This window comes from Amblyraja radiata, chromosome 19, assembly GCF_010909765.2.
Source record: "Amblyraja radiata isolate CabotCenter1 chromosome 19, sAmbRad1.1.pri, whole genome shotgun sequence".
Classification (NCBI taxonomy): Eukaryota; Metazoa; Chordata; class Chondrichthyes; order Rajiformes; family Rajidae; genus Amblyraja; species Amblyraja radiata.
The window spans coordinates 25455783-25469620 of record NC_045974.1 but is presented as its reverse complement, the minus strand read 5'-3'; the positions used below and the strand labels follow the sequence as shown (position 1 = coordinate 25469620).

The following is a 13838-nucleotide window of genomic DNA, read 5'->3' as shown; positions in this document are numbered from 1 at the left end:
TACTTTAAATGTGAAACAGTGAAGCCTTTCAATAGTTTGATTAAAAAGAATCAGAGACGTGAGTTGTAGCCCAAGCAAATTACAAAAAACACGGTCATTCATGCACGTTTACCTCATGGGAATCCATGTACTGGTAAATTATTAAGACATGCAGAGTGTTTGATCCTTGTGGAAGTATCCAAGACTATGACATGCTTCCCCAAAGTGTTCAAGCCCAGAATTACGTTGGGGTACCTGTGTAATATAAAGATACAGCCAAGCCAAAGGTCATCCTGATTAGAAAGATAACCAGAGTTTTCAAAATTAATAATTTCATTAATAACATAGACGTAGAACGATACAGCACAAGAACAGGCCCTTCAGCCTACAATGTCTGTACTGAACACAATGTCAAGACCAATTCTTGTCTGCCTGCACGTAATCCATATCCCTCCATTCCTACTTATCTATATGCCAATCTATATACCTATCCAAATACCCCTTAAATGCTACTATTGTGTCTGCCTCAACCACCAGCTCTGGCGATACGTTCCAGGCACACCCCACCATCTGTAAAATAAAAAGTTGCCCTGCCTCTCTCCTTCAAAGTTTTCCTATCGCTACTGATTTTTTTTTAACGAGTAGAACCAAAAGTAACATTGAAGTGTTCTTGTGAATACAAGCCATGGCAGAGCATCTTACCAGTATATTTCCCATTGTCACAGTGTGTTCTGGTCAGTCAGAGGAAAACTACAACTAATGACAAAATTATGAGTCTTGAAAAAACTTAATAGATTTCCAAATAGGTATTTAGTTATTTGAAGTGGTTTTTTAGTATTACAAATATTAAACATGGCAGCTGTACATTTTACGGGTATTCCCTGTGGGCAAAATCAATGTTGCAGTTAAAAGAATATTGTGATCCGTTTAAGTTGATGTGCATTTAGAAAACTTCTTGGGCAGTAAACTTTGCGATTTTGTTCCTTTATTGGCTTGATCCCAACTCTCTATATGATGGTTGCCAATGTATTGATTGCCATTGGAAAAGGGCGAATTATGTGTAAAATTAAAACCAGCCAAACAAAACGGAAAACATTTTAAATTTGGCAAAAATGATTTATTTGGGGCAAAAATACAACAATCTGTTTTTAATATGTATTCACCCAAAATGATGCAAAGGCAAATTGCATTATTAATAAGGCAAATGTCTATAGAAAGAAAGTTACTTTTTAGTAAAGGAATTGATAAACATTATGGAATTCCTATTTTAACAAGAAATTTGGATCATTGCTGTTTTTAAACGTGCAAATAATATTTTTTGAACCATATGATTATTTGCAAGTATGCTTTTGTAATTAGAGTTGCTGGCTTTTCCAGCAACTAATTGGATTTAAATAAAAACTTGAGTTTCCAAGATGCCACCATCTAGGTAACAAATATAATCCAACCTAGATCCTCTTGAGTTTATTAACATGTCTGACATTATTTTTATTTCTTGCAACGTTCTGTTTTCAATGTCAAGCATCACTCAAGCATCACAGGAATATTAAACAGTATTTTTAACTTCTTAGTTTAGTTTAGAGATATAAGGCAGAAAGAGGCCGGCCCACCAAGGTTGCGCCCACCAACAATCCCCGCACACTAACACTATCCAACCAAGACCTCAACGGTGGAACAGGCGGAGGATGATGGCTGACTTTAGTGGAGCGTCACAACGGCTGGGAAGGCGGATGAAAGCTGCGGCAGAAAAGGGTTCCCGGTCGTCTTGGATTCCATGCCACTGGATTCTGACCCAGATATGTCAAGGACCGTGTGGTGGCTGTCTGTGCACCAGTCTCCCCACGTTAAACAAAGTCACGCATAGGCGTCCTCCATGAGAGGACAGTCATACTCGTTTTGAGTGACCGCCGATGATGAAAACAGAAACAAGACGCTTGGTGTTCAACCAGTTTTTGTATGAAGGCTGACCTGTACATTTGCTCCATTGCTGGGATCTGATTCTGCAAGTGCTTGGTTCTTGGTGTGACTTCTTGCTCAGTTATTCATGTCACAAGGCTCTTCTACCCAGTGAAGCCTGACATGTTGCACACTGCCTATGGTGGTGGGAAGATGTTGAGAATAAATAATCTACTGTTAGACTTTACAGATACAGCATGGAAGCAGGCTCTTCGCCCGTGTCGACCAACGATTAACCCGTCCTACACGCTAGGGACAATTTTATTTTACTCAAGCCAATTAACCTACAAGCCTGTACATCTTTGGAGTGTGGAAAGAAACCGGAGCACCCGGAGAGAATCCACGCAGTCACAGGAAGAATGTACAAACCCCATTCAAATAGCACCCATAGTCAGGATCGAACCCAGGTCTCTGTTGCTGTAAGGCTGCAACTCTACCGCTGCATCACCGTGCCACTTAATCAGCAGTGTAGGGTCTACATTCAATGTCCAAACTCCCAAGGAAGTGGAAGTAGATTTCTTGTATTTAAATTAAACCTGCTTGTTGAAAGAACAGGTCAGATTTATCACAGCTGAACTCTGTACTGCCCACTCCCCATGTTTCCTTATTGTTTCTTGAAGATACATTGAACAGCATCGGCCTACAGTCCACAATGTCTGTACCGATCATGATGCCAAGTTAAAGAGGCAATATGTTCAGTTTCTTCTAAGATTACTTGTGCTCTGTAAATTAAAATGGTGCCCAGTTTCTTGTATATTTGCTCCTTATTTACTGATACTAAGGCTTTAAGGTTAAAGATAGTTTCATTCTAGTATGTGAATTTCAACCTCTTGCCCAAAAATTGAGGCATTTTCGTTTATCCTACAATTTCCACTTAACATAATTTTGCTGCTGATCTGGTAACTTTTGAAATGCAAATAAATTATCCAGCCTGCCTCGCATCTGCTTTTAAACTGTTAAGAAGACTTGACTGTTTCTGGTGTAAAAATCAGATGTGGCTGTTTTACATAGCAATTGTTTTAACTTGAAATATTTTTGGACCATCGCCATTTTTAACGATCTTTGCAGTTTAGTTTAGTTTGGAGATTCAGCATGGAAACAGGCCCTTCGGCCCATAGGGTCTGCGCCGACCAGCTATCCCCGCATGTTAACACTATCCTGTACACACTAGGGACAATTTTTACATTTACCAAGCTAATTTACCTACATGCCTGTAAATCTTTGGAGTGTGGGAGGAAACCAAATATCTCTGAGAAAACCCCTGCAGGTCCATGGGAGAACGTACAAACTCCATACAGACAGCACCCGTAGTCGGGATCGAACTCTAGCCACCGTGTCGCCCTTGATTCAGTTCCTGGAGCTCTCATCTTTTTAGTGGAGTACTGTAAAAATGTATTTTTATTACCACACTAATTTGTAATATTCTTTCCCTGTATTGCAGTTGCTATGTTATAATAATTAAGCTTTGATTATCTTCTTTACCTCGGGTTCAGGTATATTCTGCAGACTGAGATATGTATTTGGATCTTTGAGCTATCGCTTATGCTTCTGAGTGAGAGATTCCAATGAATGTTCTGAACTACTACCACAGAGCTGGGGGATGAGGGCAGAGTCGATGCATATATTTAAGGCTGAGATGTCTAATCAGTAAGGAAATTACAGCTTGTGGGAAGGGCAGAGAAATGGACTTTAGGAATGTCAGATCAGTCATGATCCTATTGAATGAGAGAACAGGCTAAAGAAGTTGAATGACTGACTCCTGTACCTTTTTACTTAAATTGTATTTGATCATAAATCCCTACTTGACATCTTGCTTCACCTCTGCACTGAAATGGTGCAAGTTCAGATTGAATTTCAAATACGGTTGACTTCAGAATCAGGAATTTAAAGATGTGCTTGATAATTTCTTTTTTGGCCCCTCTTACCAGTCTAATTTTTTTTAATTAATCTGATGCACGTGAGTTCTTGAAAATTAATTGCCCTTCAATTACATTTACCTTGCATACGTTTCTTTCAGAGATGCAAAATGTATGTACATCACAAAGATTATTGGAAGATGAGAGTACCCAGTACTGTAGGCACATAGATATTGGGGGAATGGAGGAAGGTGGAACATGTGCAGGCAGATGAGATTTGTTTATTTTATCATTATGCTTGTCACGGATATTGTGGGCCGAAGGGCCTGTTCCAGTGCTGTGGTGTTCTACATTCATTTGCTGTATAACATTGGGATTGGGAATTACAGTGAAATTGTACATTCAGGAAGATGCTTTTATTATTTATGTAGTTTTTGCTTTTTACTTTGCTAGTTTCATTTTAGAACATCCCTTTAACCAGAGAGATCGGACATTAAGCTGGCTCTTTGCAGTTACTGTGCTTAGTAGCAGATTGATGTATTTCTGATCAGTGTAAGTCACCTTGAAAGACTTAATTGATTCACTTGGGTGCATTATTTATTAAATGCTAAAAAAAAAAAAATTATTGAAGTATATTGTATTTGCGACTTTTATGGCAACGCAGATGTCTAGAATTCCTGATATTATGTCCTGAAGCACTTGATATTGTAATGCTTATTTATTAAGCTCGGCCTTTAGTTCATTGCAGTCTTTTTTTTTGTGTGTCCAGACCTCTGCATCCTTTCCAGTATCGCTGAAGTAAGGGCAGGGTTTTTTTTTCCCAGTCCCAAATTGTCAGGGGCGTTGCTTTTCTGCATAGATTGTTTGCCAGGATGCATTAGTCAGTTCCCTATTCCACCACAGGCTCCTCACTGCATGTGAAACCTAGATTGTGCTGTTTTAGCAGAGCACACTATATATAGATGCTCTAATGCACCGAGTCAGTGATGTCATGGGAGGCCCTTTGGAATGCCTTCACCCTCACCTGTAACTGAAGCACTCTCTCCTTTCCTCCCAGATTCCTGTTAGCCTTGCCTCCATGATGGTTTCATGCAGTAAAAAGGAAGAAATGAGATGATTCTATGTTGCTGGTGCATAAAGTCAAACTGTTTAAACTTAGATGGAGAAGTGGAAAAGAAAGTGAACGGTGAAAAAGCTTCTGTAGATGAATGGTAGCGATCCTAGTACTTTGTGGGTGATCTGGTAGTGTTACAGATTTATGCATTATGACAGTGATACAACTATTTTTGATGCTCTGCAGTACATTTTTAATTTAAAGTTTAATATTTCCATTGCAAATACTCCTTCCTTTTTCTTTCAAATGTTGCCCAATGAAAAAGGGTATTTAATGGTTTTTAAAACTAAATACTCCGTCTTTTTTCTTTCAGTGTGAAAAATTCAAACTACTGTATCCCCCCATATTCTGGCTATAACAGCTACGATTATCTAGAACCAGGAAGACACAGTGAACAAGCAGGTCTCTGTGGCCTCAGTAATTTGGGTAACACGTGCTTTATGAACTCAGCAGTTCAGGTAGGTCATTGTGGAAAGACTTCTCATCATTCAGTGTTGTAAGTATTAAACTATTTGAGGGCTGTGTCTTTCATCACACTAGAAGCCTAGCTGCAGATTCTTGGTGTGTGAGCACAAGGAATAGAGAAAATATTCCGTGCACTGGACCTTGTTGATTAATACGTAATTGTCGGGTTGAGGGACAGGGTCCAGAATTTGCAAGTAAATTTGCCTGGTTATGATGCAGTTTGTTTCCAATTAATCATTTACAGGATCAGAAGCATAAAATCTGTCATCTCCCTCAACAAAGTGTTATAGTTTTGTTTTCTTTCCTATAAAAATGTATTGATAAACTTGAGAGTGGCAACTTGGTCAAACTTTAAATACTGAAATAATTTTATTGCGCAAGATTTTTAATATGTTCATTGCACCACCTGTAGCTGACATTTTTTAAATCATTAACGGTGGTTTAACTGGATAATTTGCTCCATCAATTGCTATATACGAGTTTTTTTTAATGTTAACTGTGCTTTGAATGAATATTCTTTTAAATAAACGTCCGTGTTAGTCGAAGAAAAAGGATCCAGTTTGAACTAATTTCTGGACTAATTCAGTCAATAGAATATTTTTCAATTGCTATGTGAAGATCAGGCGATCTCATTTTATTTGAACTGCTATTGAAATAATGTAAAAGGTTGCAGAAACCTCAGCAAATTGATAGATTTTCTCCTCATTACTGGACAGTGAAGGAACAGAAGCTTCTTTCATATTACAGGAAGGACGTGATGGCCCTCAAGAAGGGAAGCAGAGATGATTGGCAAAAAATAATTAAAAGCTGGAAAACATTAGTTATGGGAATAGATTGATATGCCCATTTTGTTCATTTCAGAACAAAGAAGGTAGAGTAAAGATTTAATTGAGCTGCTTAAAGATGAGAAGCCTAGATTTGGCGAATGGGAAGGACCAATTATCCTTCAGCAAATATTTAAGACAGTAGAATGAGGGGGAAGTGTTTTTCATTCAGATTGTGGGTGGGCCACTCCTGATGGGGACAAAAATCCTATTGTACTTAAAAAGAACCTTCAAATAGTGCACGGTATTCTTGAGAATAGAAACTGAAAGGATTAGTCTCAGTAAGTCTTTATCAACAAGCATCAGCACAATGGGCTAAATGATAGCCTTCTAAGATTTTCCAGAATTGAAATAGAAATTTATATCCCAGAAGCGTTCTCCCTGTCTCGCAGTTACTGAAATATGTGGATTTCCTTCTATGTTCCAAAAATTGTTGTTGAAATGTTTCTAGAACCCTTATGGAATTACACAATATGAAATCAATATAAGTAACCATTTGAAGTGTGGCTTACTGAAGCTTACTGTTCAGGGTTTAAGACAAGCCATTTAAACTAATTCAACAAACCTTACTGGTTTTGTAAATTTGGTAAGAGTTAATTAACAAGTGGGAGAGAACACAATCCCTTTTCTGAACCGAAACATCACCGATCCTTTTTCTCCAGAGATGTTGCCTTCACCTGCTGAGTTACTCCAGCACTTTGTGTCTATATTTAATATAAACCATCTGCAGTTCTTTGTTTCTACATTCCCCCTTCTGCACACTCTGCTTTTGTAACAGAAATATACATTTGTATGGTTCAGTAATATTTGGAGGAATATGTGTTCTCTTCCAACTGATACGTGTTTGGAGAATTTGACAAAAGTTACAATTGATTCTAAAGTAGCCACTGAATGTTCTACATGCAATTAAGATGATGAGTGGAGGAGGTTATACTATGTAAGTCTCTATTCGTCTTTAGATAGCTGGCGGTGGCTGCCCAGTGATTTTCTTTCCGGTTGGAGAATTAGCGCTCGTAATCTGTCACTGAGAGTCTGACTATTTAAGACTGAGGTGAGGAGTTTGTTCACTCACAGAGTTAGGGAGAGGTCTTACCTCACAGAGGAGAACGGTGAGTAAGGTGGCTTAAAAATCCTAGAAATATAGTTTTTGCGCAAATTTAAATACAACACAGACCAGAAGTGGTCAAGATGAGAGTTTTAGTAATAGTATAGATAAATAGGAGTCTGTTATAGGTGTTTTTTGCTATCACAATATTCCAGGGATGAGTGTAGGGCCAGGGAGATGACATCTGCGGTGGACCTGTTTTGGAAGATTGCAGTGGATCAAGGCTGCCTGGGAGACTGGAGTATATATGCCATGACCAGCTTCTTGAAGCATTTCATGATGATGGATGTCAAAGCAGCATGCGCATTTAGATTGGCTGCCGAGTTCTTGAATGTGGACCCAGTCCACCCATTCAAAAGCAGTCATTTAGGATGTCATCTACTTTTCTCAGTCCAGCCCTGCACAAATTTGTGTCGGATCCTTGCGCTTCAGGGTCTGCTTGTGACCAGGGAGAAGAAGCAGAGCTCATTGGCCTGATTTTCCAAAATGCAGGCAGTGGGTGGAGTGGTAGGTGTCTTTAGTTGTATTGCAATGATTGAGCATGTAGAAGTCTCTATTGAGACAGGAGATGTGTTGGTATTATTTTGTTAGCACACTATTAAAGTTCATTTATTAGTCCCAACTACAATGAACAAGGCCACAGGGTATTTTGTTTCGAGGGTGTTAGAAGCGGTGTGTAGTACATCTAGTGCAAGCTTTATGTGTGCATGGGGTGGATGCAAACTGTTGTCCGGATGGCCGGTGAATTCCCACAGTAGATAGTGAAGACATCACTTCACCGTTAGATATTCCAGGTCTGGAAATCAGGGACCTACCAAGGCCGTCACGTCCGAGCACCACAAAGTGGCATCGGAACTGATCCAAAATGCTATTTTGGTGGCACTAAACAAGTCGGAGAACCCTTGGCTAATGTTCTGTTCTGAAAACGCAGGGCATCTGATTTTTCTTTTAGTCTACATCTAAATCATAGATCGTTTTGAGATATTGATTGACCTGTCTCTTAATAATTTCTCATTTTATTTTGTACTTCACTCCTGTTGTTAGCTTTGTGTGCCCACTGATTTCTTCTGTCCATGTTCTAAGTGCGTGGAGGATGTACAGATCATTAATAAACCTGGTTGTTGGACTGAAACTGAAATATTTGTTGCTGTGTCCAAAAATTCCACAAGAGAAAGCTAATAAACAGACATTAACAGAAAATAAAATTGCTTTTCTAGGCTTTCATTTCCTATCAGACTTAATTACTTGAGCCATCTGGATTGTTAAGCAACAAAGCTATGTTACAGTGATTAGAGTGAATGAATAAATGCAATAGGGTGACTTTGCCTCCTAATATTTAGTTTCTCATTTCCTCTGGTTGATATGGCAGGAATGACTCCAATTATTTGTTGTGCATTTCATTTCCTATATACATTGTGTTTGGTTTGTCAGTTTCTACTTTTGGAGAACTACCAATATAATTAAGCGCATGCTGCCTAGATTAGACAAAATTTGCTGACTCCCACTACAAGATGAAATTGGCATTTGGCCCTCTATTTGTTATCTGCATTTTAGCCCTCCATGATTGAAACTAAAGTCAGCTCAAGTTTGTGTTGTGATCCATTCACAGCCACTTTTTCTGCCAGAGGCACCATAATGGAGCAACCTGACTTCCAGGTGCTAATTTTATTTTTTACCAAGTAGCTAAATCCTTTGAACCATGATTTAAACCCTTAAGCACTGGAGCAACACAACGGGTCAGGCAGCATCTCATGTGGTAGACACACAGTGCTGGAGTAACGCAGCAGGTCAGGCGGCATCTCAGGTTACATGGATACGCAAGGTTTCATGGTGGAACCCTTCTACAGACTGACTGAACCCGCTGCGTGATCTGCTGAGTTACACCAGCATTTTGTGCTTTGCTCAAAATTCCAGCATCTGCAATATCTCGTATCTCCATGATCTAAACTCTTCTTTAACATGCAGTCCCATGCATTCCCCAAAACCGTTTCATCAACTATAGCTCTTACAATAGTCCATCTTATAGAATTTGCAAGAACTAGTTAATAATACCATGTGATTATTCTGTATCTTACTATGTATGTTTCTTTGCTTTCTTTAAGTGTCTAAGTAATACCCCTCCACTGACAGAATATTTCCTGTCTGATGAATATGTGGGTGAATTAAATCATGACAACCTACTGGGAATGAAAGGAGAGATAGCTAACGCCTATGCAGACCTCATCAAACAGATGTGGTCAGGCAAATATAGCTATGTTACACCAAGAGCATTTAAGGTATGTATAAAATATACCAGTCTAAAGTTAACTTCAAATTGACGGAGTTTCATGCAGCAAGTTTAGTGTGGTTTATTTTAAGTTGATTTAAGCTTTTTGTTTATTCATTGACCCAAATAAAGTGTATGCGACATTCCTTTTCATCCTGGCTGTCATGGTTGTCCTAGTTGTTGAGAAAACCTAAATTAACAATTCTGCAACTTGGAAATAAAAGGATAAATTTGCATGTTAAATTTGAAGTTTAAAAAAAATGATTAGGTCTCAATATCATATTATATAGTGTCTAACCAAGGTTCTCTGGCAAAATAGATCAAAGCTTTGTTTTGAAATTACAAATGGTCAATGATGGCAATATTGATATATATTGGAGTTTGGGATACTAGTGAAGCTACATCTGGTGGTCCTTGCATAATTTTGGTCTGCTTATTTAGGTGAAGAGATAGTGGAATTGGACTATTGAGTCCAAATTCACTAGGCTAAAATTCGAGATGCGAGCATTACCCTATCATAAGCAATGAAACAAATTAGATATATTTTCTTCGGAGTTCAAAAGAATGAGGGAGGATCTTATCAAAATGCAGCAAATCTTAACGTGTATAATGGGGTTAGGTGTCAAGATGTTTTCACAGGTGAGAAATTCTTGAATGTTGTAAGATTAGGACATTCAAAATTAACCAGGTTGGAACATGGTATTCACCAAAAGTGTTGGACACATATAGGCCTGTCCCACTTAGGTGACTTTTTAGGCGACTGCAGGAGACTTTGCAGTCGTCACATGTTCGTGGGTGGTTGCCGGGGAGTCGCCTTCATAGTCGTGAGGAGTTCCCACATTCTGGGAACTAGTCGCGGCCTCATTATGGTCGCCAAGAATTTTTCAACATGTTGAAAAATTAGCGGTGACTAGAATGAAGACGCCATGGAGAGGAGCGAGAATTCTCGAGCCGTAGATGGGTCGCCAGGAGGTCCTAGTGAGTTGCCAGGAGGTCGAAGGTTCTCGTAGGTTGTAGCCGGTGCTGACCGGTGAATTTCATTGGCTCATTGGGGAAAAAAAACTTAAGCAGTAGTTTTCAGAAACAAGGATAACCCACCGGTAATGTTAAATGCCGCAGAACTTCACAGCCATGTATCTCTGGCTTTTTAAATGGTGTCTGGCTTCTTAATAGTTGTCTCCACTCCTCCATCCTTCTTCCTCCTTCTCCCCCCGCCCCCTTTAAAGGACTTACCATATGCTTTAGCCATCTTAATTACAGCTCCAACCTTCCTGCTCATCTCTGTGTGTGTGTCTGTTTCACATTGGCTTTGCACCGTGTGAATTTTAGACAGCGCTCCCCCCCGCTTGCCCTGGCCCCCGCCTTTGCGATGTGTTTGTGTGTGTGTTCCACTCTTGACAGTCGTCGTTCCAGTTGCCGGTTTTTCAGGCGACTGCCGGCAACAGACACCTGAAAAATCGCCTAAGTGGGACAGGCCCATAAAAATCCAAGCTTAGTTGTTCATGTGGATCGTGGGATAAAAATGTTTAAGCACCAGGCTGAGATTTTAACCAGGTAACTTTAGTGTTCAGAAAGTATTTGTGGAGATTCGGACACATGTCAGCTGCAATGTTCACAAGTTGCTTCAGGACTTGATGAGTCTCCAAAGAATATTTATTTTTGTCGTTAATCAGTCTGCACCCATACTTCTGTATGTTTGCGTGGATATGTCTTTTCCTGGAAGCAGGTTTCTGAAAATATTTCTCCTAATCTCAATAGTGTGAGGTGCTACATCTTGGCAGGACAAATCAAAATAGGACGTACATGGTAAATGGTAGGGAATTGAAGAATGCAGGTGAACAGAGGGATCTGGGAATGTGCACAGTTACCTGAAAGTGGAATCTCATGTAGATAGGGTGGTAAAGAAAGCTTTTGGTGTGCTGGCCTTTATAAATCAAAGCATTGAGTATAGATGTTGGGATGTAATGTTAAAATTGTACAAGGCATTGGTGAGGCCAATTCTGGAGTATGGTGTGCAATTTTGGTCGCCTAATTATAGGAAGGATGTCAACAAAATAGAGAGAGTACAGAGGAGATTTACTAGAATGGTGCCTGGGTTTCAGCAACTAAGTTACAGAGAAAGGTTGAACAAGTTAGGGCTTTATTCTTTGGAGCGCAGAAGGTTAAGGGGGGACTTGATAGAGGTCTTTAAAATGATGAGAGGGATAGACAGAGTTGACGTGGATAAGCTTTTCCCACTGAGAGTAGGGAAGATTCAAACAAGGGGACATGACTTGAGAATTAAGGGACAGAGGTTTAGGGGTAACATGAGGGGGGACTTCCTTACTCAGAGAGTGGTGGCTGTGTGGAATGAGCTTCCAGTGAAGGTGGTGGAGGCAGGTTCGTTTTTATCATTTAAAAATAAATTGGATAGTTATATGGACGGGAAAGGAATGGAGGGTTATGGTCTGAGCGCAGGTATATGGGACTAGGGGAGAATACGTGTTCGGCACGGACTAGAAGGGTTGAGATGGCCTGTTTCCATGCTGTAATTGTTATATGGTTATAGTGACCAGATTAACCCAAAGCCACAATTTATTTCCTTGTTCAAACTTCTTGAACATCCAGGAAGCTCCTTTTTTATTTGTGGGTGAACAGTTGCATCTGAGCCTAAGTTGGTGTCATATTCTGAGCCTAAGTTGGTATAAGACCAGGTCAGTCTAGCTTTGCAGTACATGTACTGAGTTGTTGGAACACAAAATGGTAACACGTGGTTTGTTGGTCAATTATTTATCATTATGATACAATAGCCTAAATAATAGAAAGAGTTTTATGAAAGGAAAAGAAAACTACTCAAATTATCACAGATGCAATAGATGAACTGACCTATGAAAATTTTTTAGGGCAGCAGCAGTAGAGTTTCTGCCTCACAGTGCCAGAGACCAGGGTTCAATCCTGACTGGGTGATGTCTGTACAGAATTTGTACGTTCTACTCGTGACCATGTGGGTTTTCCCCAGGTGCTCCGGTTTCCTCCCACACTGCAAAGACGTGCAGGTTTGTAGGTTAATTTGGCTTTGGTAAAAAAAAATGTAAATTGCCCACAGCCTGTAGGATAGTGCTAGTGCACGGGGATCGTTGGTTGGCGTGGACTCGGTGAGCCAAAGGTGCCTGTGAAGTACTGCAGTTCAGTGAAATAAACTTATACTATAACCCATAGGCTTTGATTTAATGTCCGTCCTCTGCCAAATGCTTGCAAATTATGTTTGTGTCATTCTTTGCACTTCAGCCATTAATTTGCTGTATAACATCTGTTTTCCATTTCATGCTGTAGACTCAAGTGGGTCGCTTTGCTCCTCAATTTTCGGGCTACCAGCAACAGGATTCTCAAGAATTGCTTGCCTTTCTCCTCGATGGTTTACATGAAGATTTGAATAGGATTAGAAAAAAGCCATATATTCAGCTGACAGATGCAGAAGGAAGACCTGATGAGGTACAAACAAATCCATATTCATATTTTAGTAAGGAACTGTTTTGATGAAGTAATTTCAAGATGCAATGTTCTCCTTTCCCCATTCGCTGCATTGCTAAAATTGGTGCTCAGAGCTCCACAGACTTAGAACATCAAAGCCAACTCATTAGCCTCTGATCCCACAGCGAGAGCTTTTCATCAACAGACTCAAAACGTATGTCAGCAAAATGGCTCTCTATTGACTAAGCGACCCTAAATGGTAAGTTTCCGGCAAGAATCAGCAATAGCTCTATGTAATTCTGCCTTCTCGCAGGTAGGAGATTAAATAAACTGTGAAAAATATAAAAGTATAGATATTACAGTATCTCCGGGCAATTAAGACGCACCCGTGTCGAAGACGCACCCCAATGTAAGTTGTTAAATTTTGAGAAACGGATGGCGGGACAGGATCAAGGGTTTGGTTTAGTCCAGGAGTCGGCTTCAATTCCCTGATCCTCGCATCCCTGGGACTGGCTTCAGTTCCCAGATCCTCGCGTCCCCGGGACTAGCTGCAGTTCCAGCAAAGACCATAGAGCGGAGCTCCATGATCTTTGGTTCCCAGGTCGCCTGCGAGCCCCAGGACTGGCTGTAACGCCCAGGCCGCCTGCCCGGGACTGGCTATAGCTCCCAGGTCGCCTGCCCTGGGACTAGTAGAGAGAGAGAGAGAGAGTGAGCCCAGAATGGAGCAGCCAGCATTCCGCCCAGTAGCTACCCGCAAAACCACCACCTCCACCGGTTGCATCTGTGCCAAAGGATACCGTGGCTGGCTGGCCGGCCGGCAGAA

The 13838-nt window shown here is 40.3% G+C and overlaps 1 protein-coding gene across 5 annotated transcripts in view; it reads left to right on the top strand.

The window, feature by feature from the left end:
• Positions 1-13838, top strand: part of usp15 (ubiquitin specific peptidase 15) — a 90499-nt gene that overhangs the window by 42331 nt on the left and 34330 nt on the right. For all 5 annotated transcript variants that reach the window (XM_033038108.1, XM_033038107.1, XM_033038106.1 and 2 more), the window contains 3 exons: positions 5219-5363; positions 9402-9575; positions 12878-13036. In XM_033038108.1, the coding sequence (XP_032893999.1) occupies positions 5219-5363; positions 9402-9575; positions 12878-13036 (478 nt within the window). The remainder of the gene's footprint in view (positions 1-5218; positions 5364-9401; positions 9576-12877; positions 13037-13838) is intronic.